The following is a 27,726-nucleotide window of genomic DNA, read 5'->3' as shown; positions in this document are numbered from 1 at the left end:
TATTGCAACATCAAAGGGATTCATGAAAGACTGTTGAATAAAAAAGCACAACTCATGCCTGATTAACAATAACGACACACTCTAGTGTTCCCTATACCTGCCTTGAACATCTTATCATAAGTCTGAAAATGTGTTGCTGTAAGCTATTGACAACTTGAGATCAACAGACTGACTTTTCAAAGGTCCCATTAACTAACTTAACTTTGTACTAATGTTATTCATTTCCAGCCCTTCGTTCCATGTTCCTTCATATTAAGTAGAGCATAGCATTAAGCAGTTGTAATCATTCTTGCAATGTTTGATTTGTGCTATACATTGTATCCATTATTAGACAATGTACTTTTTTGCTGCAGTGATCACAGTGCTTGTGGCTAACATTTATCTATTAGCCCTTGTTTATTTAGGCAACAAACATTTTCATCCAATCCTCCAATTGCAAGTAAATGTTTTAATATAATAATTCAACACACATTTATTATCATTGGTTGTTTGCGGTGTCTCAAATTTTTTAAAGTGGTCATGGTTGACTCGTGCAAGAAGGCTGTCTTTGTCAATGTAATTCTTGTTTTAACTGTTTTTTAACATTTTATTCCCTTTTCTTCCCCTTCTGTGTAATTAGGAAGTGATTGTTTTAATTGTTGTGTTTTATAATTGTTGTATAAGCTTTTATGATATTTTTATATATCGAAATAAAGCCTATCAATCAATCAGTTTACTCCTTGGGCCCATTTACCTGCCAAAAGGGTGAGGCCAGATTTATCAAACCAGTGGCAGCTGGAGATGAACTTAAAGCTCTTAGAGAACTACCATTGACCACTTGAAGTTGGCATATTGAAATGTACCCAGATGATATGCCAGAGGGTTGGAAACTGGGTGGACTAATGGAGTATCATCCTTGGATTCAGCAAAGGAGACAATTTTCTGGAAATGTCTACTCTCACATAAGAACCCCTGCACAAAGGGGAGACTGAGAGAATGATTGGGTTCTGTAGGACCCAAAGAAAGAATAACCCCTTGGTGATTAGCTCCTGTCTGAAATGGTGCATCACTCAGACTTGTACTGACTTGTACTTTGTGGACCAGCATCTTCAGGAGCAATGCCACTGGCATCCCCTCTCCTTTTGTGGTGGAATTAGAGGGGAGTCTTACTTAGGATCTGGGAGAAGAGGGTTCCCATGGAACATCTGTGATCTGGTTGTGTGGTAGGACATCCCTAAAGGAGGGCCCTCTGAGTCCTGCCATACACACAGGTACAGTGAAAGTGGTAAGGAGGCCTTGAGACCTGGAGGGTAGGTAGCAACGGCACTCGGGACAATCTGCCTTGAGGCCTTCACGGTACTACTGAGGTAGACCCTGGACTAAGGTGAATAATCAGGAGCCCCGAGAGAGGTGCAGGTCATGGATTCTTCCAAGAAGCCTTACCCACAGGTGGGGAGGACCTGAAAGAGCAGAAGGGCAAGCCTGAACTCTAGTTGCAAAGCCAGCTAGTGGGAATTTGTGACAATATAAAGTCCAGGAGGGCTAAAATGAATACTTCTGGTGGCTAAAACTCACTTTGAAGAACAAATCAAGCAAATCCCATTAAACTCAGCCTACCAGGTCCGGAGGAAACAGTCTATGTCTGGCCTCTTTCTGCTTGGACTGCCCAAATGTTCCTTGGTGCTGCTAGGCCATCAAATATTTTATGATACTCTGCAGTTGTTGAACCTTTTCTCAATTTATACCCCAATGGGTGAGCCAGAGCCCCAGGTTCTCCCTCCAAGTTTCTCCCTCCCTTTTGGGGCACCTCGGAGTCCTCCCTTAGCCCCACGCTGTTTAATATCTATGTTACCCCCATGAATATTATCATTTGCAGTCATGGCTCGCAAGACTCTCCTACGCCGATAACACACAAATTATGGTGTCTATATCATAGGACATTTAAGAGGAGGCTACACTTTTCTGTGCTGTCTCACATTGCAAACGGAATGCAAAAAAATTGCCTGAAGTTAAATATTTAAAAAAGCGAGAACTTGCTTTTTGAAATGAGACGACCTTCTGGAACTTGTCATGGTGGCCCTCGCATATAGGACCTCTACCCTTGCGGGCTCAAAAGCAAGAAACCTGGGTGTAATCTATGACACCAAATATGCTTCTCAGAACAATTAAATGAGACTACTCCTCTGGTTTTTTTGTGCCCAGGGTCTTTAAGAAGATCTTCCCGATCATTCCGCTGGAATTGCAAAAGACTGTGATGGCGGTGCTTATCTTCTTGAATATGGACTTCTGTAATGCTCTGTACTTGGGCACTCATAAGCATCTGGCGAAAAAACTTAAATCTCTACAGAATGCAGCTGCCAGATGCTCCTAAAAGTTCCCAAGTTTGTGTTAATATCTCAATCAGTGCATGATTTGCACTGGCTCCAAGTCATTTACAAGGCACTATGTCTGGCCCACTAAGCACTTCATCGGACAAGTTCAGGATACTTTCAGGAACCGCTCTCTTGGTAAACTCCCAGTAGGCATCTAAGATCCAGCTCAGCTAGAATGGTAACTATACCCAGAATAGACCAAGTAAGATGGGATGGAAGGCCATGTTGCTTTTGCACAGGGAAACTCTCGAATTCACTGCCACTAACCCTACGTTCCCAATCCATCCTGCTGCAGTTTAGGAAGCAGTTGAAGACTAGTCTCTTTACTGAATCTTTTAGTCAAGTTTAGTTCCCGTCTACAGTGTTGCTGTTTTTTCTGTTGTCTAACAGCTACTGCTAAGACACCACCAGGTAATCATGCTATATAATTTTATTCAAATTTACCATTACATTAAAGGGCTTTGTTCTACCCATCTCTGACCCTTTTCTCCCCCAGTGAGGACAAAGACATCAGGGGTATCGCAGATAGATACCATGCTCCCTCCTTTAAGGCTCCCATGGAGATCCAGAGACCCAGGGGCTTTGTGGTCTGCCTCTACTGCTCTCAGTGTTTGTTGCTTTGGGAGAGAAGAGCACACACATACAACAAGTGGATTGGTCTGGCCTAGGTGAAAGTCTGGAAGTCAAGAATCTCAAAAAAGTTTCCCAACACAGAATGGAACTTTGAATCATGCATGAGTGAGCCGCTGCCAAAATTGTAGCCACAGCTGTAACAGGATACTTGAAGCAGGTGGGACTCACTCATTATGGGAGCCTTGACCAAGTTGATGGTGAAATTAGTTCCAAGGTAGTGGAACTGCCATGTGGATGCTTTTTTTCCGCGGGTCCCCCTGAAGTTCTGGAAGAGAAGTTTTTCAATGTTTACTACTATCCTTCCTGCCAGAGGAAAACACCTTATTTATGGCCATTGTCTCTGCTCTTTGACCAGTTTGCCCACCTCTTTGACACCTAATTCAAGGCAAGTACAGGCTGTGCAGATGCTGGAGAGCTAATGCAAATTAGCCTTCAGCAGCTTCAGACAGGCTAAAGGTAACATGCTAAAAGTTAAATTTCTCATATATTTATTACAAATCTGACTTTACCATTATATGGGATTTGTCTTAAATATAACATAAAGTGTTTGAATGGAGCCTCTGCCTGGTTCAGGTCAAAAGTTATAGATTGAAGTGTGTAATCTCTATGTTGACTTTTCATGTGCACCAGTAACAACCTGACCAGTGAAAATGTCATTTTGGGCCCAGTCACTGGGTGAACATGCCACTTCTAATGTCACACATGCCCCAAAACAATTAGGCACTCTACTTCATGGGCAGCAAGTTCTGCTTAGTGAGGACTTATTTAATACTTAAAATCTGGTTGTAATAGCAATGGATGTAACTCATGTAATTAGCTGTAGTGTAAATATGCAAAAGATTACGCTGAATTTGGTGAGGAGTGTACCCTGCATTTAGTACTATTTTCTTGGTGCAAAATGCATCTTCAAATCCATCATGGAACTGAGAATTCATTTGTGCTAAGAAAATAGTGCTAAATGAAACAGAACATGGACAGTAGCAGCCAGAAGCAATTTATGTTTGCTTAATTCATTGTTCCTTTAGTGGGATTTTTGTGCCAAATCATGCATAATTTCACACACTGGCGTAATTGACTAATTTTCAGTGATTTCTTTTCACAAGAGTAACATAAAATTACTTTCATTACTCCTATTAAATGTTGCCCAGGTCTAGTTTTTACCTGTCAAACTGGTGATTTTGATATGACTGAGCAGCAGTGTTCAAGCCTGTGCTGTAGTCAGGCTTTACAGGGTAGGCTTGAAGCCATGTTTTCACGCCAGTATAGTAGATGGCACAACAGGTGCTACAGTCCACAAGTAGCATATAACTTTTGATGCCTGCACTTTTGCATCTTATACTCTGGCTTTATCAGAAAATGTATTCTATTAATCAGTTTTTAAGCAAATTTAGACATGCGCTCAGAGTCAGAGCAAATAGACTGGTCACTGAATATCAGGGTCCCAGTGTTAAAGTTCAATATTACCAGCAGGTAAGTCCCAAAACAAAATAAACAGGGGTGTGACCACCCAAAAAGGAATCACTTTTCAAAAAAAGTATGCTTCTAGTACAAATCCCATGCTAATCCAGCTCACACTCATGCTTGAACCATGATGTGAGGCTGTGCATTATGCAAGATAGTCTGTTTTGTGCCACAGGAGGGTTTTACAGCAGAAGCAAGCCAATTTTAGTAGGTATACTCTGTAGTTTTGTGAGTAATTAAGTTGCTGGTAGAATGGGTTTTGAACACTGGTCAATCAGCAGCTACAATCCCTGGTAGGGTGAACCATAAAATGTCCCTAAATTAACTTGTTCTTAGCCTTGGGTAGCTTGTCACAAAAAGCAGTCAGGCTTAACATAAAAGCAATGTGTAAGTTGTTATGCAGCACACAAACAGTAATAAAGTGTAAACATAACGCAAGAAAAAACCCAAACTAATTAAAAAAACAGAGGACATTTTAATAGATTATTTCACACCAAACTACGAAACTCCAATCAGTAGAAACAAAGTTATGAATTTTCAAAAGTTTTAGTAAAGCTAGTACCTCAAAGATTAAAGTGTGAACCTTGGATATCCAGTCTTGCGAGACCAGATCAAAGTCGAAAAATATGGCCAACTGTGATGGAGTGTGGGTCAGATGCAAGAAGTGGATTGGACCTGGTCCATGCTTACAGTTAGAAGACTTTTCAATAAAAGTGTCCTGAGAAGATAAACTTCAGTGGGGCACAGCTGCAGGCCAATGAGTTTCGTCCACTGGGACTTCTTCACGGCTCAATATGCAGGCGGTCATCTCACATATTCATAATGTTGTGATTTAGAATAAAGGAATATGGTGTTTGGTTTATGTGGAGTACAGTTTCCAGTTTCAGAAAAAGTAACAGCGTGGTGTCCAGTTCAGTAAAAAAACGTTTTTTACTGATCCGGATGCCACGCTGTAACTTTTTTATTGAGCCCTGAAGAAGTCCCAGGTGGATGAAATGTGTTGGCTACTGATCGTATACTGTAATTTTAAGAAAAGATGATGAATACAGATGTTTTGGAAGAAGGAATGACTTTCACATTTGTTCACTGAGATGGCCATGTCATTCTTTTCTTAATTGTGCATTATGGACTGAAAATTTGTGGTGTACATATAAGTGATCTTTGAGTTGAGTGCTGAACTACTCTTGTGAACCTTGCTAACACTGATTCATACTATGGTAATAATTTGAAAGTGAAAGTTAGTAGGTGGAGTTTAGTTGACACCCGCAACATGCCCATAATTGGTGCTAGGCATGAGATTAGTGTGGCAATAATGAATGCCCACTCATTAGCAAAGCATGTGGTCGAACTTCATGATGTATTAATCACTGAAAATCTGGACTTCCTTTTTATAAGGGAATTTTGGACCACATACAAATCTTTGAGCAGGGCCTGCCCTGGTGGGTATAGATCGGTTCAACGCCCTTGCCCCATATGCCCCATAAGCCGTGGTGGTGAACTGGCGATAATAATTTGTGAACATTGTAACCTGAAAATGCTCACAATAAATCTATTTCCTCAGGCAAAATTTCTAGGCTTCTATCTCAACAACTCAGGCTCAAAATCAGTTCCTGGCATTGTCAGATACCATCCTCCATATTCCTATACCAATTTTGTAGAACCTTTCCTTGAGCTCATATTTCCTCTATTGCTACTGCATACTACTTTTTTATATTGGGAGATTTTAACATCATGGGCCTAACCAATTCCATATCTGCGATAGGCTTTGAACAATGTATTACTGATTGCAATTATCAAGATATCAAACTGTCAGGTGTATCAAGAGTCATACACCTGACTTAATGTTTACACCACCCATCCTCATCTAGATCGATAACGTAATGCCTTTGATCTGGAGCGACCATTTTCTTATTATTTTTCATATACATCAGGAAGGTGATAATCTAGGCCAACTCAACCCCAACTCTAGTGGTCAGGTCATGTCCTGTCTCTGGGCTAAACTCTCCTCTAAGGCACTATGTGAGATAATTGATGGTTCCCCGTATTCCTTTAATGCAAACCCGGTAGAAGAGACGGACTCTGCCTTTAAGAATTGGACACAGCAGGCTCTCAACTTAGAAATGATTCCAACCGTCGGCTTCTTGGTACAATACAACAATTAAAATGGCAACAAGAGAATGTAAAAACCTAGAATTGATATTCCATCAAATCCGGAATAAATGTAAAAGGTGCTCTGAGAATGCATTAAAAAAGGTATTGCCACTACTAAATTGTAGTGCTAAGGTAGATACATTCTGGAGGTTCCTAGTGTTGAGAAAAATCATCTTTTATTGCCCACTCCCTTGCTAGTCTGGTCTGGACATCATATACATCTGCGCATCACCAGACTCTTTGGGGTGGTCTCGCTAACTGCTTTGAGGACAAAATGAAGATGACCTTGAATCAAATCCCTTAGTGCCTTTATTTGAGAACATTAGGCGCTATTTCTTTGAATATCTGTAGAGATAGAGATTATAAAACAAATCCTTCCACACTGGAAATCTTTAGGTAGCTGGATTCCAATAAATTCTTACAAATTGCCTCCTTGATCTCTTCAGGATCCCTCCTGGATCCTAGACGGCCATCTACAGATGATCTGCGACTTTTCCCAGTCCCATCACAATGGAAAAAGGGCATCTTATGGCCGAACCAGCTATCATGTCCCAGTTCTGGCCTTAATTTCTCTTGCCATTTTGTACTATAGTCTCGTAGAAATATGTCAATAAAAAAATCCCCACTTTTCTGGAATGTGACCAACTGTTAGACATAGCTAGTCTGGATTTCATCCTGCTCACATCACTTAAAATGTCCTTGTGTTACTCCTGGACTATCTTCGAAAGTGGCAGACAAAAGTCACTCTGTGGCCTTAGTACTGTTAGATCTATGTGCTGTTTTTTAACATGGTTGATAATTTTTAATTTGTAGGTTAATGGTTGATAATTTTTAGGGCTCCCGGTTTTCCGTTTTTACGGATATTTACATATAAATACAGAAGGAAATGAATATTTCCTTTGTCTGTATTTATATTTAGAAATGGCAAAACAATGGCAAATGTTGCCGCGCTGCCGCTGCATGCTGTTTCCTTTGCACGCCCCTGGGAATTCATTTTAATCCCTTTCGATCACGATCTTTTAGCGCCCTCATGTGGACCCTGCTCCCCCTATGCACCGGCAGCAGCAGAGGGTCTTATTCTCCGTCGTCAAGAGGGTGAGGGGGAGGTGGGAATTGTTGTCCTTTATTTTCTTAATTACCGTGCGTGTTGAATACCACAGGGTGCCTTGTGTCCCATAGTAGTATCAATAAGGCTCGGAGCCTGCAGTGTCTCCAGAACAGAAAAGCTTAACAGTTTATAGCAGGGGTGGAGGGAAAGGGCCCGCCGTCGCGCCATTACATGATTGATTGCCCACTTATCCAGAGGTTAACAAACTGGGGGGGAGGGGGCGGGATAAGGACCAGACTGACTCGAGAGCCTTGATTCTATCCCCCACCTGCCTTAACACAGCTCCGGCCTCCCCCTCATAGGAGCGTCTTTAGTTCTCGCACATACCACACCCAGTAAACCCAGAAGAGCAAAAAACCAAACACAAAACGAAATTAACAAACAAAACATGTGGTTATTTATTTCTGCATCATTTAAAATCATGGCCTAGTCTATGCATCTTTCCGCTTATATGAGAGTCAGGCAGCGGCTTTCAACATACTGTGAAACCAGCCGCGGGCCGTGGAGGGAGTTACGGTGGGGCAGGGAGGAGGGGAGGGGGAGGGGCAGGGTGGAGAGGGCTAAAAACCGGCATATGGATAATTACAGGTAAGTAAACAATTTAAATATTAAAACGAATTTCGTAGCGCGCACTGCATCGCATTTTGCGATGCAGTGCGCGCTACGAAATTCGTTTTATTATTTAAATTGTTTACTTACCTGTAATTATCCATATGCCGGTTTTTAGCTCTCTCCACCCGGCCCCTCCTCCTCCCCGCCTCCCTGCCCCACCGTAACTCCCTCCACGGCCCGCGGCTGTGTGAAACTAGCGAAATGTGCCCACGTGAATGCTGCTGAGCAGCGCATTCCCGGAGTACAGCTCCCATTATGCCACGGCAAGTGGCTGTGTTAGAGACTGAATCAGATAAAGAACTGCACCGACAAAAACATGCACCCAGCAGATGCTGCTCTGGGCTTTAGTTGGGTTTATCCAGATTACTGGAGCCTTTCATCAGGGCATGTTAGCACGAGGCACAAGTAATAGACGTATGAGTTCAGAGAGAAATGTTAATACCATACCACTTATTAACATTACTGATTAAAGTTACTAAGCGTATCCCCTTAAAAAACTATAAACATTTTACCTTTCCACAACAATTGCATTGCTTGGACATTATAGAGACACCATTAAAATACAAGCCTAAAAAGGCGATTCTGTGAGTTCACACTAATACCTGACCCCTTTGTTTCCAAGCAGCGCAGCGATCCTCCTCACACGGAGCCTGTAACTCACTGTGAATATCACAGGCCTCGGAGCACAGGTCTGACTCGGCTATCATGTGCCTTAAGAAGAAGAACCTGTCGAATGCACTGTTTTTGAACACATTGCACAGAGGCAACGTTTCTTTCGTCCACTTTTTGCTTATTTTTCCGGTAGCGCTATACATTAGTCATGGGTAGTAAGCGCTATATAAATGCGGTTAGTAATGGCTTCTTAGCAGCCATGGAGTTTCTGTCATCAGCAATTCTCCTCCCTTTTCCCACAAGAGTAGTTCAAAATGAAAGGCAAAATATCCTAGTTTGCAACAAAGGACTACCAGGTGTAGGAGTCACATGACAACCATACTAGTAGGCAGCATAGTTTAATAGTGATTGGTCTGGAGAAACAAACTCAGAATTTAAAACGTAATACCATGGTTGGGGAGTCTCTTTAATAATCAGAATTGATTTCTACCCAAATTAACCCTTTTTGCCACATTAGGATGATTAAAGACTGGAAGAAAAGCCATAACGCTCCAACTTATACCTTGCAATTTGCATACAGCTCTTACGTGACAGTTAATAGCTTACTGTTCTATGTTAATATTTTTACTAATTAACTGCAAGTAACAATAGGGTCTCTCTGACAAAAGCAGTAACCCACTGACCTATTTACATTATGTGTACCTCTCGAGAACTACTATGGAGTATTTTCTATTAGAAGCCAATTACATCTTGGAACTAGTAACTTGAGTTTTATTTTTGGTTTCATGTAGTATTTTATTCTTTTTAGAATGTCCGCAAAGTCTCTCGAAATGCACATGTGCTTCTATTACAATGGCAAAGTTTTCAAATGAATGTATTGTGTTGACCAATCACAACCGGGCGCTGGTGTGCATTGTCAATTTAAATAAATGCGGAAAAATACTAGCTGTAGCAGCGTCTTTTGCTTGTGGCAATAATAAATGTGGATAAATACAGAAAAAATACCCCAAAAATAAATATGGATAAATACAGACGGAAATGGCAAAAAAATAAATACCATAAAACCGGGAACCCTAATCATTTTTAATTAGTAGGTTATCTGATATTTGAAGGAAAGAACCCCAAGTCATGCATCTTCCACCTTTTACATCGGAATGCATCTGAGTTTGTCAATGGGCTCCCTCAAGTCTTCTTCTTGAGACAAACCATGCTTAACATGTTCCTCAGACCTTTGGCATAGCTGATTACATCACTTGGAATTAAGTTTATTGATTATGCTGATGACACCCAGTTTGAGGTCACATTTGGAACATTCCATCAATATATATGTTGGACATAACAGTTTTGCTTGGTCAAAATCCTCTTCAAAGTATATAAAACAGAAAGCAGGTGCTATTCCATGGGTAGGCCTCCTTGCCAATAATGTATTGACAACCACTGGTGATTCTCCGCTAACTGTCTCTGCCTTTGTTCCGAACCTTGGGGTCCTGATCATGTTTCTCTCTATTGAAGGTCTTGCAGAAGATCCTCGCTTATCTTCCCAGTCTCACCTATCTACAGGTTGTGCAATCACAATCATAGGTTACACTATTGCAGTGCCTTTTTTTTAGGATACCGAAAATACCTTTTGAAACAGCTCTATCAGATGCAAACACCTGCAGCCAGATTAGGACAATCTGGAACCCTCAATCCCCAGCCACAGAAGCCTTGGATTTGCTCCAATGGCAAGCTTTAAAAAATGAGTGATCAAGTTGGGCATCGCTATTTACAAGGCAAGTATGGCTGTTATTGCCCAGGCCAACCCTTGCACTTTACCACTGCTAATTTACTTAGCCTCCCAAAGTTTAAACAAATGATGATGGGTGGCAGATCCTTTTACTTTCAGGCCACTTGACCCTGGAACACCCTCCCTCTGACTCTGAGCTACGGATATTATGTTGTCTTTCAAGAGTATACTAAAAACCTGGCTCTATAATCTGTATTACTGCACACCACTAGCAGGTTTTCTGTATGATTTGTAGTGTACTGCTAGCACCAGGGCACCTGCAAGCGAACACTGCGCTCTACACATTTAATTAATAACAATCCAACAGTCTGAGGCTGTACTGTGACAGTGGAGATGTATCACACACAGCCAGTGCTTACCAGGGCCCATGTTACCAAAACGGTGCCTTTTCCCTGTTTGCGTCATGGAGCACTTTTTAAGCAGGTGTGCCGGACGCAAACAGGGAACTTGCACTCTCTTGTGATGAGTGTGTTGCCCTCAGACCAGGGGGCAGCGCTTTCAGTGAAATACAGAGCAGCTGCTTAAAAGCAACTCAGTGCTTCACAATGAAGGTGGCGACCAGACTGCACTTTCAAGAGGGATTAAAGATCCCCTTGCAGGCAGGTGCAGTGAAGGAATCAGTAGCGGTCGGCAGTAAGTGTTTCTGTAGGGCGGTGATGTGGGCAGGGGGAGGGGCAGGGTGGGGGGTAGTAATGTATGGATTATGAAGTTTTACAGGTAAGTAAACATTTAAATAAATAAAACTAATTTCGTTGCGCTCACTGCATCTGCCTGCCGGAGAATTTATTGGGCCCCCTTTCACCTTTGGCAAGGACTGCCTCATCGGGTGCGCTGACATTGCGCCACCTTTTTTTGATGCACTTTCAGTGCACCTTCTAAAGGCATGTTTGCCTCTATGCCTGTATTGGTAATACAGCACAGGCGTCGAGTCAAAGTGATTACCCATGCAAATGAGGGAATGCCCTCGCACAATAGCACTGGTGCCACATGTACACATGCGCTATTAGTATTTTAAAAGGAGATGCATATGTGTCTGTGGCCCCTTCTGTAACCAGAGTGCGTACATTCCTGTTATGCCCCGGGGCACTTTAATACGATCCCAGATCTCTGATTCGAGGATTAGTGTGCAAATGAGTTTGACAGCTACTCAGTGTGATTATTCAATAAATCGTCAATGGAATATGGTGCCCTGATGTCTACGTTTAAGTAAAAAAAGAAAATAAAGAAAGCACGCTTTTCATCGAAGTGAAATAGACAAGGCATATCTTCACATTGATGAGAACTTAGAAATATGGGGCATATTATCAAGAATGGGCGTTACATTATCGCCGCTTTTATCGGCAGGAAACTGCTGATAAAGCGACGATAATGGGCTTGATAATATGCTCTATGAATTCCAATCGAAGCCCATGTTAGATGTAAAGACATCTAACATGGGCTTCGATTGGAATTCATAGAGCATATTATCAAGCCCATTATCGCCGCTTTAAAAGCGGCGATAATGTAACGCCCATTCTTGATAATATGCCCCTATGTTTGTAAACTCGACCTTGCATTTTCTTCATTCTAATGTAGGTCAAAATGTTTTCATCACCAGCAGTACTTTTATTAAAAAGTGTATTAATAAATCTAATTGAAAGCAGGGTGTTCAACTCGTGTGTTTTAAAAATAGAATTCATGTTTTATTTTACTTGAAGCTTACTTATTACAGAAAGAACAGTAAAATGTTTTGTTTCGTTCAGCATGTGACCATAATGTTTTACAGCATTTAATAAATGAACACAAAAGTGATACACATTATAGAGATGGGTGCTATACATTAGATAATGCGTTCTACAAATTAAATTAATTTGAAAGTAACTTTTATTGAAATACCTGTTTTGAGAGCCATATCTCTGACGTTATTTCATATTTCTGAAACAGAAAGACAGGTGTATATAAGATATAAAAGCAGGCAATAAAGTGTATCAGTTTCATCCTGTTTCATGCAGCAAATCAATTCTGGTTGCCTAATATTCAATACTAATTTCATTGTTTCAAACCTTATACAATCATCAATGTACACCAGCTTAAATGCGTTAAATATTCTTATATATCTATTGAAAGTTGAACTTGCCTTTGTTGCATAAACTGTAGAAATGAAATCCACTGGCACATGTCATGCAAATTTTGCTCTGTTTTTCAGTTTCACACAGCCCACTCTCTTTTTTCAAACATTTCCCATCCTATCAATAGGTATATTCCTATAACTTTGTGATGAAGTTTAATTGTCATAATCTTAGTTGCTATGGTCCTTTTATGAACATTCTCGTTAAGTAAGTTAAAACATTGTCGTTAATTGAGAGGTAGTTGGCAGCATGGGATATCAAAAATGGGCCCTCCGGACAGACCGCAGTCTGCACTAGAGAACGTCCTGTGTGCGTCGTTGGCTTGGAGAACGGTGTTTGCCTCCCCTCTGTAGAGAGCCCCCCGGGCTCTCACATACAATGTATCTTTTCTTGCACGCACGCACACACAACCTCGGGGCGGGCTCGCTCCGAGGTATAAATAAACAAGCGGAAGACCGCTCGTGGTCTTTCCGGCTAACCCCAGCCAAGTGTCTGTGTCCCTGTTATTTGCACCATACGTTATCAGCTAGGCCTTACCCCAGGGCGCTACATTGGCGACGAGGCCGGTCATCTTCCACGCGTGCCCGCTGCTGCCTGCGGCGCCGCGTCATCTGCTTCCCGCTGCGGTGCCCGCCTGCTCTGTTCCGCTGTCCCCCTCTGGACTGAGACCCGCCCACGCGTCTCCCGCGAGGGAGCGCCTTCAGCTGGCGGGGCTCGTGGGGTCAGCGTGCCTGGCAGAGTTCCTGAGGGTGAGTCTGCCCCGCGTGCGCCTTCTCCAGCCGGCGCTGACGCTGTGCACCCGCCAGCGGCGGAAGAGTCGCGGAGCCCAGCGACCGCACCACGTGGCCCAGGCCTACCCCGCCTCCCGGCAGCCCCAGGCGCGCGAGCGGCGCTCGTCCACGTGTGCGCTCAGTGCGCCGCGCGCTCTGCTCCTGCCTGCCACGAGGAACAGCTCACAAGCCTGAACAAGTGCATAATAAAGAACGTGTTCACCGGCCCCTCAGGCGCGCCTATGCTGCTCTGCTCATCAAGCATTGGCGAGTGCAAAGAAGAGTCTGCTCTCGCTAGGCCTCCCAGACGCCCAGTTTGCTACACACATTTTGCTGTGCTGAACTTCCTTGTGCATCTTGGCCAGTCACAGTGCCCCAGCCCGGCTGCGCGCCCGGCTGCATCGTAACAAGCATTGGCAGTTGCAAAGACTCTTGCCAGGATCCTGCGACCACTGAAAGTTCAGTGTGCCCCTGCCTTACGCGCCACAGCGACACCGGAAAGCACCAAATCCGCCCAAGTGAAGCCAAGCTATGAGCCAGAACGCGACAGGGACGGGGCTGGCCAACCCCCACAGCAGGCGGTCCAGCCACCGCCAGTCATGCCCGCAGCACTGCCGCAGGTCCAAGCCCAAGCAGGAGCCCAGGCCCCGGTGGGACCTCCCATTCCTGCGCCGCACGCACATCAGCACGCCGGCGCAGCGCCCATACCGCCGTTCAGCGAATCTGCGGACCCAGCAACAGCAGCGATCCGCTGGAGAGCATGGGTCGGACGCCTCAATCTGTACTTCAAGGGCACCAGAGAAACGGATGGGACGGTGAAGAGGTCGCTCCTCATTCTATATGGAGGTCAAGAGATCTATGATCTGTTCGAGTCGCTCCCTAACACTGGGCCCGAGGACAACTATGATGCCGCTGTCGCGGCTCTCAATGCACATTTTGATCCCCAGCTTAACAATGACTTTGAAAAGTTTAAGTTCAAACGTGCTTGGCAGATGGACTCAGAATCAGTCGACATGTACTACACTCGACTCCGTCGACTTGCAAGCACGTGCCCGTTCACCAACCCCCGAGACGAAATCAGGGATCAAATCATAGTTGGATGCAAGTCGAAGTTGCTGAGGAAGCTGATCCTCAGGCAACCTGGAATTTCGCTCGACGAGATCCTCATCCTGGCCAGATCGCATGAACTGTCCGATGCCCGTGCAGAGGAGATGGAGGTGGCGCTGCGCACCCCGGTGATCGCCCCGCCCGCGGCGAGAGCCCCGGCCATCAAAGAAGAACGGGTGGACGCAATCCACAGACGATTCCCGCCCGCGAGGCAGCGGAGTGGCCCGCCTCGGGGCAACCAATGCGGGTATTGCGGTGACGACCACCCTGCCACAGCCACGTGTGGCGCCAAAGGCAGGACGTGCCACAAGTGCGGACGTCTGAATCATTTTGCCGCCGTCTGCCGGGGAGGGAAGTTCCGATCCGCAGGCCCGCGTGCCAGGACAGTAACCCAGCGCGTCCGACAGCTGTCGCTCGACCAGGAGAGGCCCCCTCCTGACACCGAAGCACAAGACCGCCGGCCCAGGTATGAAGACGATGAAGACGACGAAGTGTATGTCATCTCCTATGTAAGCCGGGCATCCACGAAACGAAGACCGCCTCCCATGTGTTCCGTCTCGGTAGATGGGACGAGTGTCAACGCGCTGATCAATACAGGAGCGTCCGTGAACGTCATGGACTCGGACCAGTATGAGAGGATGTCCCCGAAGCCAACATTGGCACCGTCCGCAGCACGAATCTACACCTATGGGGGGACTGAACCTATGCCTCTCCGAGGAGTGATCCAAACCACTGTAGTCAACGGAGAGTACTCCACAGTAACCAAGTTTCACATTACCGAGGGCAAGAAGGGCACCCTCCTGAGCTGCCACACGGCGGAGGACCTGGGACTGGTATTCTTCGCCAACCAAGTGCACCAAGCACACGCAGACTTCATGTTAAAAGACTTCCCTGAACTGTTCAAGGGCCTTGGCAAGCTCAAAGGAAAGAAGTTTAAGCTGCACATCGACGCAACTGTCAAACCCGTTGCCCTCAGGCACCGGCGAGTGCCTTTCAACCTCAGGCCTCAAGTGGAGGAGGAGCTTCGCAAACTTGAAGAACTGGGAGTAATCGAGAAAGTGTCGGGCCCGACACCCTGGGTCTCCCCACTGGTGGTCGCCCCCAAGCCGAAGCAGCCTGGAGCCATTCGTCTGTGCGTGGACATGAGGCTCCCCAACACCGCTGTCAAGCGCGAAAGGCACATCACCCCTACTATGGACGACATCATAGCAGACCTCAACGGGGCGAAGTGGTTTTCAAAGCTGGATCTCAACTCAGGATATCACCAGCTCGAGTTAGAGCCAGCTAGCAGATACATCACCACTTTTTCGACGCACGTGGGGCTGCGTCGCTACACCCGGCTCAGTTTCGGTGTCTCATCGGCAGCCGAAGTCTTTCAAAACGCCATTCGCGAGGTACTATCTGGCCTACAAGGTGTAATCAACCTGAGTGATGACATCCTTGTGTACTCCACAACCCTCGAAGAACACCATGCCAATTTGAGGGCGACCCTGCAAAGGCTTGCTGACAGCGGCCTGACTTTACACCGAGCCAAGTGCGCATTCTATCAAGAGTCAGTGGATTTCTTCGGCTACACATTTACGAGGGAAGGCCTGAAAGTTGATCCCAAGAAGGCGGAAGCCATAAAAGCAGCCAGCACCCCGCGGAGTCAAACTGAAGTGCGCAGCTTCTTGGGCATGGCCACATACTGTGGCCGGTTCATCCCGAACCTGGCTGCCATTGCGGAACCCCTCCGAGCCCTCACCTGTGCTGATCAGAAATGGGACTGGACTGCAGCCGCCAATAAAGCGTTCCAGACCATCAAGGCCAGTCTCCTGGACAATACCACCATGGCCTACTTTCAGCCACGCAGGCGGACCGAATTGATTGTCGACGCCAGCCCAGTAGGGTTGGGAGCCGTTTTGTTACAAGAGTACGGGCCTGAAGAATGGAAACCGGTTGCCTACGCCAGCAAGGCCCTGTCGGACACCTAGACCAGGTACGCCCAAATTGAAAGAGAAGCCCTGGCCATCAAATGGGCGTGCCAGCATTTTCATCTCTACCTCTGCGGGCAGGAATTCACGGTGGTCACAGACCAGAAGCCTCTTCTGCCCCTCTTCGCGGGGACATCACGACTGGCTCCCCCGCGCATCGAACGATGGGCGGTCCAGCTGCAGGGCTACAGATTCAAAGTGGTATTCAGGCCAGGAGCACACAACCCCGCCGACTACCTGTCGAGACATCCAGATGTCGTCCCACCACAGCCCCTCGCCGAGGATGGAGAAGAAGTGGAAGAAATCGTTCACATGGTCACGCTGGCAGCGTGCCCGGAGAACATGTCGCTCAAGGAAATCGGCGACGCCACTGCAGGGGACGAGACTTTGGTGAAAGTTCGGCAGGCCCTCGAGGGAAATCGCTGGGCCCATTTTCTCGACGGTGCCTCCTGCCTCCGACCGGAAGTGAGTCACGCCAGGCAACAGCTGTGGCAAGTATGCAGTGAACTGAGTGTCGGGGATGATGGAGTGGTGTTACGTGGACATCTCATTGTCATGCCTGAGAGCCTTCAGCAACGAGCTCTGAGCCTAGCACACGTAGGACACCAAGGCATGGCAAAGACAAAGGCCCGCCTGAGGAGTAAGGTGTGGTTTCCAGCGATGGACAGCCAAGTGGAAGCGATGATACGGTCCTGCCATGCCTGCACGATCACTGGCGGTGAGCCTGCCCCAGCACCCGTACTCACTGAAGAAGCACCCCGGGCGCCGTGGGCTCAACTCAGCATAGATTTTGGCAGCTTCCCGGACGGACGGCACATGCTGGTGCTAGTTGATTCCTTCTCAAAGTTCCCCGTCGTAGAGGTCATTGCATCCACTGCATTCCCGCAGGTCAAGAAGGTATTAAACCGCGTGTTGGCCACAATGGGACTCCCTGAAGAAATCAAGTCCGATAACGGACCTCCCTTTCAAGGGAGAGAGTTCCAGGCCTACCTGGAGGCTCTCCGGATCAGGCACCGAAAAATCACCCCGCTGTGGCCCCAAGCCAATGGGGAGGTGGAGAGGCTGATGCGAACATTGAATAGAGCCCTCAGGATAGCCGTAGACAATGGTGAAGACCCAGAAACTGCCTTAGATCAATTCCTCGGAGCCTACCGGCAGACGCCCCACTCAACGACTAAGTGTGCCCCCTCTCATGTACTGTTCAAACGAGCTCCAAGGGATGGCATCCCCACTGCGAGCACGTGGGTGCCGGAAGAGAGGGACGCCGAGGCCACACAGGCCCGAAGACAAGCTACGAACAGCAAAGCAAGCGTGCACCGTCATGCCAAAGAACCAGCCATCCGAGAGGGAGACGCGGTCATTGTCAAAGATCGCAACCCTGGGTGGAAGTTTCGAACTCCCTTTGAACCCGAAGTGTGGATACTGGAACGAATGCAGGGAACCATGATTACAGCTAAGAGAGACGGCCACACTGTGACGAGAAATGTATCATGCTTCAAGAAGGTGACTGACACAGCCGCTGGACATCAGAGAGCAGGGAGTATGGAAACAGGAGACCTGGAAGAGATGGACTTTGACCGTTCTCTTGGTCCAGCACCTGCCCCGCCACGAGAGGACACTCCGCCTAGGCCCATGTCACCAGGCCCCGACATCGGGCGGAGTCAGCGAAGGGCCGGAAATGCGGGCGAAGGTCCAGGGACAGCCCCGGCTGGGGTTGTCGAATCGCCGTGGACCCGGAACCGCCACTACAGCCTGAGGCCCAATCCGAGGCCTAGCCAACGGTTGATGGACTTTGCCTGGTCATCCACCTGAACACGAGTCTCAGAACGTGCCTGCAGAAAAGGACTAAAATAAAGGAGGGATGTAGAGAGCCACCCGGGCTCTCACATACAATGTATCTTTTCTTGCACGCACGCACACACAACCTCGGGCGGGCTCGCTCCGAGGTATAAATAAACAAGCGGAAGACCGCTCGTGGTCTTTCCGGCTAACCCCAGCCAAGTGTCTGTGTCCCTGTTATTTGCACCATACGTTATCAGCTAGGCCTTACCCCAGGGCGCTACACCCTCCACCCCCACTTTGTACCAAACCAGGGTTGACTGGCGCTGCCACTTCGTTTCTCTGTTGTTTCGTAGGTATGGAACTTGAAAAAACATTGCTTAGACTTTTAGACCATTTTCCCGCGGCTTCAGAAGGGGATGGGTGCAGCCTCTTCAGTATTTCACTGATGTGGGCTCAGTGATTACTTGAGTGAAATGATTTATAGCGGAGAAACAGCCATACATCCTGTGTGACAGCAAAACAACATATCACAGGCTGAGGCTGGCCGTCCACTGCGGGCTCACAGAATAGTAGCAGACAGCTTACTTTATCGCCTGTCACCTTATGATGTACTAAGCTGTGTTGCCTGGCAGTCTCTATCCACCTGTTCACTCACTTGCCACATTACATGCCTTATGGTGGCCTAACGCACTTCTCTCTGTGGTCAACTACCGCCTTGTGAAGCCAGTCCCTCCCACCATGCCACAGACACTAGTGAAGGTAATGGAAAGTTAGCTAAGGGCAAAGAAACAAAACACACTCTGAAGAACAGCATTTAGGTGCTCCTAAAAACACCCAACTGTTTTAGCAAACATAGGAACTGGCGAACAAGAAAAGATAAAGAAGTAAAGACAGCAGCGTGTGCACTCAGTGATCAATCTTTAAAGACTCATATAGTAAAAGCACTTCGTTAACTCTTTTTCATTGCGTGCAGTAGGTGAAAGGTCCTGCTAGACCTTTAAGCTGAAAGCAACTGTGAGCGTCCGGGAAATTTTCCAGGGACCTAATGCACTGCGCAATTCACTCTAGCGAGTGTAAACCATAAGTTTTCATATCATGAAATAAGTTTTTCAAATATTCACAACATTATACAACTGTATTCATTCTGGTACACAATTCAATTAAATATCACGGTCATCGACATCATGAGTTGTTGCTTGATTGGTTGTTTATTAAATATTTTTCTGAAGTTGTTGGATAATCACAAAATCAGGTACTGTATCAAAACGTGCATTTATACATCCCAATGCATTTCGGGCTAAACATTTTGCCCTTCGTCAGGGGAATCTATGAAATGATAATGATACATATTAATCAACAATCTCGGCAGAGATAATACGGCAAATCATTCAATGAGGTCAGGCTATATTAAATATATACGGCACAACACATCAGTAGAATATGTAAAATGGTGAACCATGTGAGGAAAGACCCATATTTTTACAAGTTACCAAAAGGAACTTTACCAACGCAGAGCATGCGAAGAGTAGGTGGAGAACGCCCTTATACCTGGAGTATGCCCTCCGAAGTCAACTATAGAGTCATTAAGGGATGAGGGGGCCGCCCTTAGGAGGGAGGTCGCCACCCTAACTGAGCGTGTACCTTGCAGGAAGGAGGTATGTCATGGAATGCCCTTAGTATCCCAATTAGCAGCACAAAACTCTGTAGTAGATGGGGATAAAGGGTTGCACTCTCGTGGTAGTGTAGAGAAACCTAAGAGAGTCTCGCCTCACAAAACTCTCCCGACCATTCTACACCACCACTTAGCTAGTTCTGGGAATCACCTTCAAAACTACACTGATGTAGTGATAAATAAAAATATGCTGCCAGGAGTTGCTCACGCCAAGGCAGGCTCCAGGGCCATGGATAGAAGTGAGGTGACATTTGACACAAATCACGCCCTAGGATCAATAAGGGAAGGAATCTGTATGAAGCAGAGTGACTAGTTCACCCAGAACGTAGTCAGAAGTGCCCAAACATTCCCGGGTTGTGTCAGAGGATCACGAAGCACAAAAAACAAGGGGCCAGATGAAGGTAATTAGTATTTACCAATTCGTAAATACCGAATTTTACAGATTCGGTATTTACAAATCGGTAAATGCTATGTAGGTATTTTTACTGATTTATTTACCGAATCTGTAACATTCGGTAATTAGGCCCATAGGAACCAATGGCAATTACTGAATCGGTAAATACCGATTCGGTAAAATTACTGAATTGACAAGGGGGACAGGGTGTCACTTTGACACCCTGTTGCACCCCTGATTCAGGCTTGTGTGCCATGTGGCACACATACATGCCCTTATGGCACGGGACACATACATGCCCTTAGGGCATGTATGTGTGCCACATGGCACAGGTGTACATGCACAGATATGCATGTACACAGGAATTCGTTATTTACTATGCAATAGTATTAAATGGTAAATAACAAATTCTTAGGGGCCTGAGGCACTGTTTCCAGTGCCACCTACATATAGATTTACCGATTCGTTAAATTTACCGAATCGGTATTTTACAGAATCGGCAAATTTACCGATTCTGTAAAATATAGGCCCCCTACATCTCAATCACCAAAACGGCCGAAATTGGCCATTACCGACCGGTATTCGGTGACCTACATCTGGCCCTAGGTCATCTATTGGCTGAGATCCTCTCATCACTACTATTTGATAATCAGAGATGACCTTAAATATGCAGAGGGATTTACTCCTCCCAGGGGGGCTAGGGACATGATCGAAGTTGGGTTCTTCAACAGGGACATAATCACTGGACTTCTGGCAATATATTCACATACAATCCCCGAGGCCAACACCTCTATCTCTATTAAATGTAGGCGCTCATCAAGATCAGAGTTAGCCCCGCAAAGACCTTCTGTGGAAGGTTCCTGCAACAAACTTGGTGGTGTAGGGAATGGCCGAAGGTGACTATAATCTAGTGGAAATAACCTGGGGAATTTAGGGGCCTTTGAAGCAACTACAATCTGAATTTTTTACTCCTAGAACTGGGGTGAGTGACCTTGCGTTCTGTATTGGGCCCCTGATTGCAAATGGAATCAGTACCCTGGCACCCAAAGGTTGCTCAATGGATGCCAGGGCATCAGGTTTTCATGCGGATGATCCTATGACTTGCGAAATTGGTGGCCCTGCCCCTAGCCCTGCGACAGAAGGCGAAACACACTGCATCTCTGTCCTAAGGGTCTTAGAATGAAATGTGGCCGGGATTCTAAAACTGCAATCAGACCCTGACTGGTGTAGTTTTGTAGACACCTATGATGTGATCCTGTTTCAGGAAACTTGGAGCCTAGTCACCCCTTATAGATGCAGCTTTTCCGCTTATGTAATTGAAGTGATTAGGAAAGATCAGGGTAAACCCTCAGGGGTTCTTGCAGTCTAGATAAAAAACACACTAGGGTCCAAAGTTAAGCTCCTACACGTTGACTCTCAAGAAATCTTGGCCTTGGAGCTGACTCTGAGTAGTGGATGGAGGGTCAGAATCTTTAACATTTATAACAGAGTTGACCGTGCCTCAGATTAAACAAACATTATCCAAATACTAGATAACACTCTGGCCACTCTGGCCACATGTTTCAATAATGCCCCTGTACTGGTGGCAGGGGATTTTAACAGCACATTTGAACCCCTTGCTTCTACCCCTCCAGATGTCAGAGTTTTGGGATTGTGAGTGGTCCATACCCCCCTAGGACTTCCAAGGGTAAAGTGGATGATAAGAGGAGGCCAGGTGCTCGCCCTCACTTTACAACACCATTTAAGAGCAACAAATGGCAGAACTAGGTCAGACCACAAAGGGAAACACACTTTTAATAGACGTGGTTATACTTGTAGGATCGACTACTGTCTAATTACTTCCAACTTTTGGCCCAAGTGGAAGATATGGCACTGGTGAAAAGATCTGAGCGTGACCACCATACCCTTGCCCTCACCATCACAAAAGTGGGCCCCATGCAGATTGCCATCACGGGGGCCTCTCGGTTGCAAACAACCAAAGAACTGTCAAGTGGTGCTGGGTGGAGGACCATCCGGCAGACCTAGAAGTAGTGACTGAAAAAGCAAGGTAGTTGATTAAAGACCTGGTTGCACTCCACCCTTGCAGCTGAGAGCTTGGGGCCTCGCCATGAGTTGTTTTTTAAAGAGGTGAGGGATATACCTAGCCGACCGCTAAAGGTCAGAGAAAAGGGGGGGAAATGCACAGACCCGTTGCATGATACTAAGAGCCCCTGGTATAATCAGGATTGTAGGAAGGGAAAGGGGGCACTTATTAGTTCATTAAAGCGAAGGGCATGCGCAGAGATCACAATCTGTAGAGCAGAGTATAAAAAGGTCATTAGTAGTGCTAAAAAAAGAGTGGGAGGGCTCTCTTTGGACCGCTGTACACACTGAACTAATCGACAAAGACCCTAAGGCATTTTGGAGACAAGCTGCATATTCGCTAAAGGGAACAAGGCAAACTCTGGAATTTACCGTCCAGCCTGAAGAGTGGGTTGCTTATTTTTGTTCTCTCTATGGTAATGATACTCTCATTGATAGCGAGATAATCAAGGAGAGGGATGAGCTCCCTGGAGGGGATGCAAATGTTTGGTTATCACACTAGAGGAAACACAGATAGCAATCACATCCTGTGTACCAGCGCGTGCCCCAGGCCCAAATAGAATTCCAAATGACCTGTATAGAGAAGCAAAAGTGCTCTTGGGCTCGTATGTAAATTTGGTCACAAACTTGATTTTGTCTGGTGCCCCTAATCCACCATCTTGGCACATTAAAGAAATAGTGCCAATCTACAAAAAGGGGGACAGATCCAAGCCAATGAGTTATAGGCCGATTAGCCTTATTGACTCTCTCCCAAAAATCTTTTGTAAACAGGTTTTAGGAAGAGTACAGGAATGGATGTCGGAGTCCCAAATACTGAGTGACTACAAGGCGGGATTTCGTACCAAAGTTAGCACTTTGGATGAGGTCTATCGCATTATTTGCACCTACTGGAAGAAAGTAGTAGCTAAGGGAGGCAAATTATATGTGGTCTTTGTCGATCTGCGCACTGCATTTGATCTAGTCCCGGGTGACAGACTCTGTAGAGTGCTAAGAGATGGGTCTACCCACCAATCTTTTAAATATTTTAATTCCATTACACTCAGATAACACAGCACAGGTTAGGTGGGGTCCGAACAATCAAGTGAGAGAAACCTTCCCTGTCCAACGCAGAGTGAGACAGGGATGTGTTTTGGCACCCACCCTTTTTACCCTTTTTATAAATGGAGTTGTTGACTACCTAGATAGGGACGGCTGTGATGCACCGAAAATTGGCATGAGGAGAGTGCCCGCATTGTTATTTGCAGATGACACTCTCTTAATTTCTAAATCACTGTAAGACCTTCAACAACTCCTAAAGGATTTTATAAGGGGTTGTAATGATAGGGGTTTGATTCTTAATGAGACAAAGACCAAGTACATTTTTAACAAAGGAAGAAAAACAGAATTAACTAGATCTGTATGGGATGGTAGCACTAAGTTGGAGCATGTTGAGGTTTTTGACAACTTTGGCATTCACCTGACCCCATCTATAAACTGGGGTCCACAATTGGAACAGGCCAAACTACAACTAATTCACCAATTTGCCCATATCAGCAAATTACATAGGAAGACAGTATCTTGAAAAATTGCCCCTGCACTTGAAATTTTTAATACCAACGTTTTGGGAGGGGTACTTTATGGTGCCTAACTATGGGGTACGGGCAATCAATCTTCCCTAACTACTGCAGAAAACCACTTCCTAAGATCATTGGTTGATCTTCCTGCAAGCTCCCCTTTAAAAACCTCTTTACTTAGATCTCACCCACAGGTAGCTAAAGCACAAGCTGAACTGTAAATTGTTAATGTTTTGGTGCAGGTTGTTGACAGTGGAAGAGTTGGCGGCCATGTCAAGAGCCTTTGAGGGATCTCTTGAAATTCCACCAGGTATCATTGATCAGGTGGTTTATCTGTCTACGCAAACTATTAGGGAGACTGGGGATAGAGTCTTTCTGGTCCAACCCGGAAAACATGTTGCAAACTTCGAGGGTGAACCTGAAAGAACTATACTGGGATAAAACACATGCTATGGACTTGGCAGAATCCTCGATAGGTTTGACTTTTAAATCGGTTCCACTGTTTGAGCCAACTGTTGATAAAATTACTCCGCCGATGGCACGTAAACTGTTCCTCCAGTTCCATAAGAACTTGCCCACAAGATTATTTAGCTCCAAGTGGTGTTGTAGTGCTTCACAGGTTAACTTGTGCCCCGCATGTAAGACCCATCCAGAATTGATTGTTCACTTACTTTTCTTCTGCTCTTATTACTTATGATTGAGGAAAAAATGGATACTGCCTTTGTGTAGACTTGTTAGCCCGGGCCATTATCTCGATGTATTGAGATTATTGTGCACTGATACCCGAAGACCAATAGTCTTTGTTCTTTCTAGATTTTGGTATGCACTGTGGATCAGGAATGGGAAGATACCTGTTTGAAGCACTTTTCCTGTAAAGAATTACTGTATTTTGCTCCCTTGCAAGATTTACTATTGTAACTGTTTTAAAATATTTATAGAGTAGAAACCAATAAGTTGCACTTTTCCACTGCTGAGATTTGTTGTACCTCTCATTTTACACATCAATCTAATGAATTGTTCTTAAAAACTTTTTTTTTACATTTTTTATTCCTAATTTTATACTCTGCTTTTATAGCTGTGCTGCCTGTACTTTTTAAATCCTAGAGATCGTAATAAAGTTTCTGATGATGATGATGATATACTAAAAAGGAAGGTTTGGGGCTGGCAAAAGGTTTATTTTGCAAGGCCAAAATGGCAGTTTACAACTGCACACACAGGCTCTGCAATGGCCGGCCTGAGGGATGTTTAAAGGCTACGTACATGGGTGGAACAATCAGTTCTGCAGACCTACTAATAGCTTTTAATTTACAGGCCCTGGGTCCATTTAATACCACTTTTCTAGGGATGTATACAGAAATTAAGTATGCTAATTTGGTATAAGCCTATGTTACCTTGTTTAGTGGAGAGAGCACCAGCACTTTAACATTGGTTAGCAGCGGTAAAGTGTACAGAGTCCTAAGGCCAGCAAAAATGTAATCAGCAAAAAGTAGAGGGTGAAGGCAAATACATTGTGGGTGACCCCACAGAGAGGGCCAGGTCTCACACGCTCCAGTGGCAGTGGTCCTTACTTCTACTTCTGCTCGATAATGAGAAACAGTTTTGGTCCACCAATTGAGTTCTGAGGCTTATCAGCAAGAGGTCTGCAAACCATCTCGGGATCAGGTGCTGGGGATAACATGGTATTCTTGACATTGAGGCATAGGAAATAAATAAGACCGATTATCTGTGAGCTCAAATGCCAGAGGGATTTGTTCGAGCTGCAGCCTCTCCTGATCTTGACACCCACTTGAAAGTTCTACAATTTTGAGACATAGTCCTTCTGCCATCGTTATTTGCTTCGGCCATCTCAAAGTGTTACATGACTATATTAGTCAAAAATACCAGTAAATGATATAAAACCCTAGGTGCACAGGTGTTACATATGACTTTACAAGGGAATTTATTAGAAAATATTCACACTTTTGTTGGACTAAAGAAACTGAACCTTAATGTGAGGATTATGCACAGAAAAGCAACTATGATTTCTAAGGGGGTCATTACGTTCATGGTGAGACTGCCACTGACAGGCTGTTGGTGGCAGGCTCACCGCCATCGTAAGGCCATTTTCCACCTGCTAAATAATGATGGCAGACGTTCTGTGGCAGTCAGAAACTCCAACCGCCACTCATCCGACCGGCTCCTTGAGCCCGTGTGCATTGCTGAGACCTTCCCGGGCACCACCGTAGGGATTAGGGAGGTCTCTCCTCGTTGGGCTTTCCATGGCAGTTCACCCCCCTTGAAAAGGCTGGTGGGCATGGGCATTGGGGGCCCATAGCGGGCCCCTCCTTCACACTGGGCCCTTTTCTTTAGGTGTGGGGGCAGATCCCTGTACCAAGTGTCAGGTACCTCTTGGTGCCTGTCACATAGTACAGAGATGTTACACGTCCCTTTTTTCCATTGCGGCGGGTGCTGCAGCCGTCAGCACCCACTGCAATGGAAAAGGTGGACATTGTGACCGCCACAGTGGCAGTCACATTGTAATTTGTCCTATTGGACCCCCAACACCATGTCAGGCGGTACCCATCTCCGTTAAGGTGGTGCGCTGACATCAGTCCACCTGCCATACTAATCAGGCCCTAAATCATTAATCCTACTCTGTGTTTTTTACTACATGTGCATCTGTCTCTATACCCATTGTGCCCTGTGAGTACTTTCCCAACTTCAGCCACTGTTTTAAGGATACTCAAAAAACTGATGGTAGCATGTGAATTCCTAAGAAGTTTTGCCAATGAGCAACTACGTTAATCCTTTTACTTCCAGAGTACATATATAGAATATAATCTTCTTCTGGATCCCTTGGATTGGTTTATGTTCATTATTTCACATACATTGGCCGGACTAGTCTAAACCTGCTTTTGCTCCTATTAATTCTGAAGGTATAAAAAAACAAAACAGGTGCAGGTGCCCAAAGTTATTTTTCTTCGAATTCTTCTGATGTTGCTGAGCTCCTGGGTTGACAAATGACAATGCTACCTAGTCTTAAATCCACCTTGTGCCTCTTTCTTCCATCACCCTCCTATTACTTGGCCTTTATCTAAATTATTCAGCACTGCTAACTCCCCTGGTCACTATTTTCCCATCCTTCTCTTCCTCGATCTTTCTCCATTCATGCCTTTCTCTCTCTTGCAGTAGGTCAAATTCTGCTAATTAAAAATAAGCCCTTGTCCCTGGACTGTCAGTGCTCACCACCAGCATAAATTAATTTTGGTTCCCCATCCCTTCTACATGTTTTCCTTAATCCTCTCTTCCAGCTGTTTGTATTTCAGTCTTCAGATTTGGTAATCATCAGAGAATTAGCATCTTTGTAGAAAGGTTGGGTTTGTGCAATTCTGCTGTTAAACTGGCAAGCAAACAATGCTTAAAATCAGAACACTTTCCTAAAGTCAGCTGCATTGTGTAGAAAAAAACTTGCCTAACCGAATTAAAAAATCTACATTGTACTCAACTCGTTGGTGTAATGCACAAAACATTTTTAACCATTCAGCATTACATCAGATTCACTTTGGGGAGCAATGTGCCCAATCTACTTTGC

At 45.4% G+C, this 27,726-nt stretch overlaps 1 protein-coding gene across 2 annotated transcripts in view; it reads right to left on the bottom strand.

Moving 5' to 3' along the window:
* Positions 1–27,726, bottom strand: part of DPP10 (dipeptidyl peptidase like 10) — a 1,755,202-nt gene that overhangs the window by 341,279 nt on the left and 1,386,197 nt on the right. For both annotated transcript variants that reach the window (XM_078683981.1, XM_078683980.1), the window contains exon 12: positions 12,590–12,628. In XM_078683981.1, the coding sequence (XP_078540107.1) occupies positions 12,590–12,628 (39 nt within the window). The remainder of the gene's footprint in view (positions 1–12,589; positions 12,629–27,726) is intronic.

The sequence above is a fragment of the Lissotriton helveticus genome, chromosome 3_1 (genome assembly GCF_964261635.1).
Source record: "Lissotriton helveticus chromosome 3_1, aLisHel1.1, whole genome shotgun sequence".
NCBI classification, from domain to species: Eukaryota; Metazoa; Chordata; class Amphibia; order Caudata; family Salamandridae; genus Lissotriton; species Lissotriton helveticus.
The sequence above is the reverse complement of the archived record's forward strand: the minus strand, read 5'-3'. Positions and strand labels throughout refer to the sequence as shown.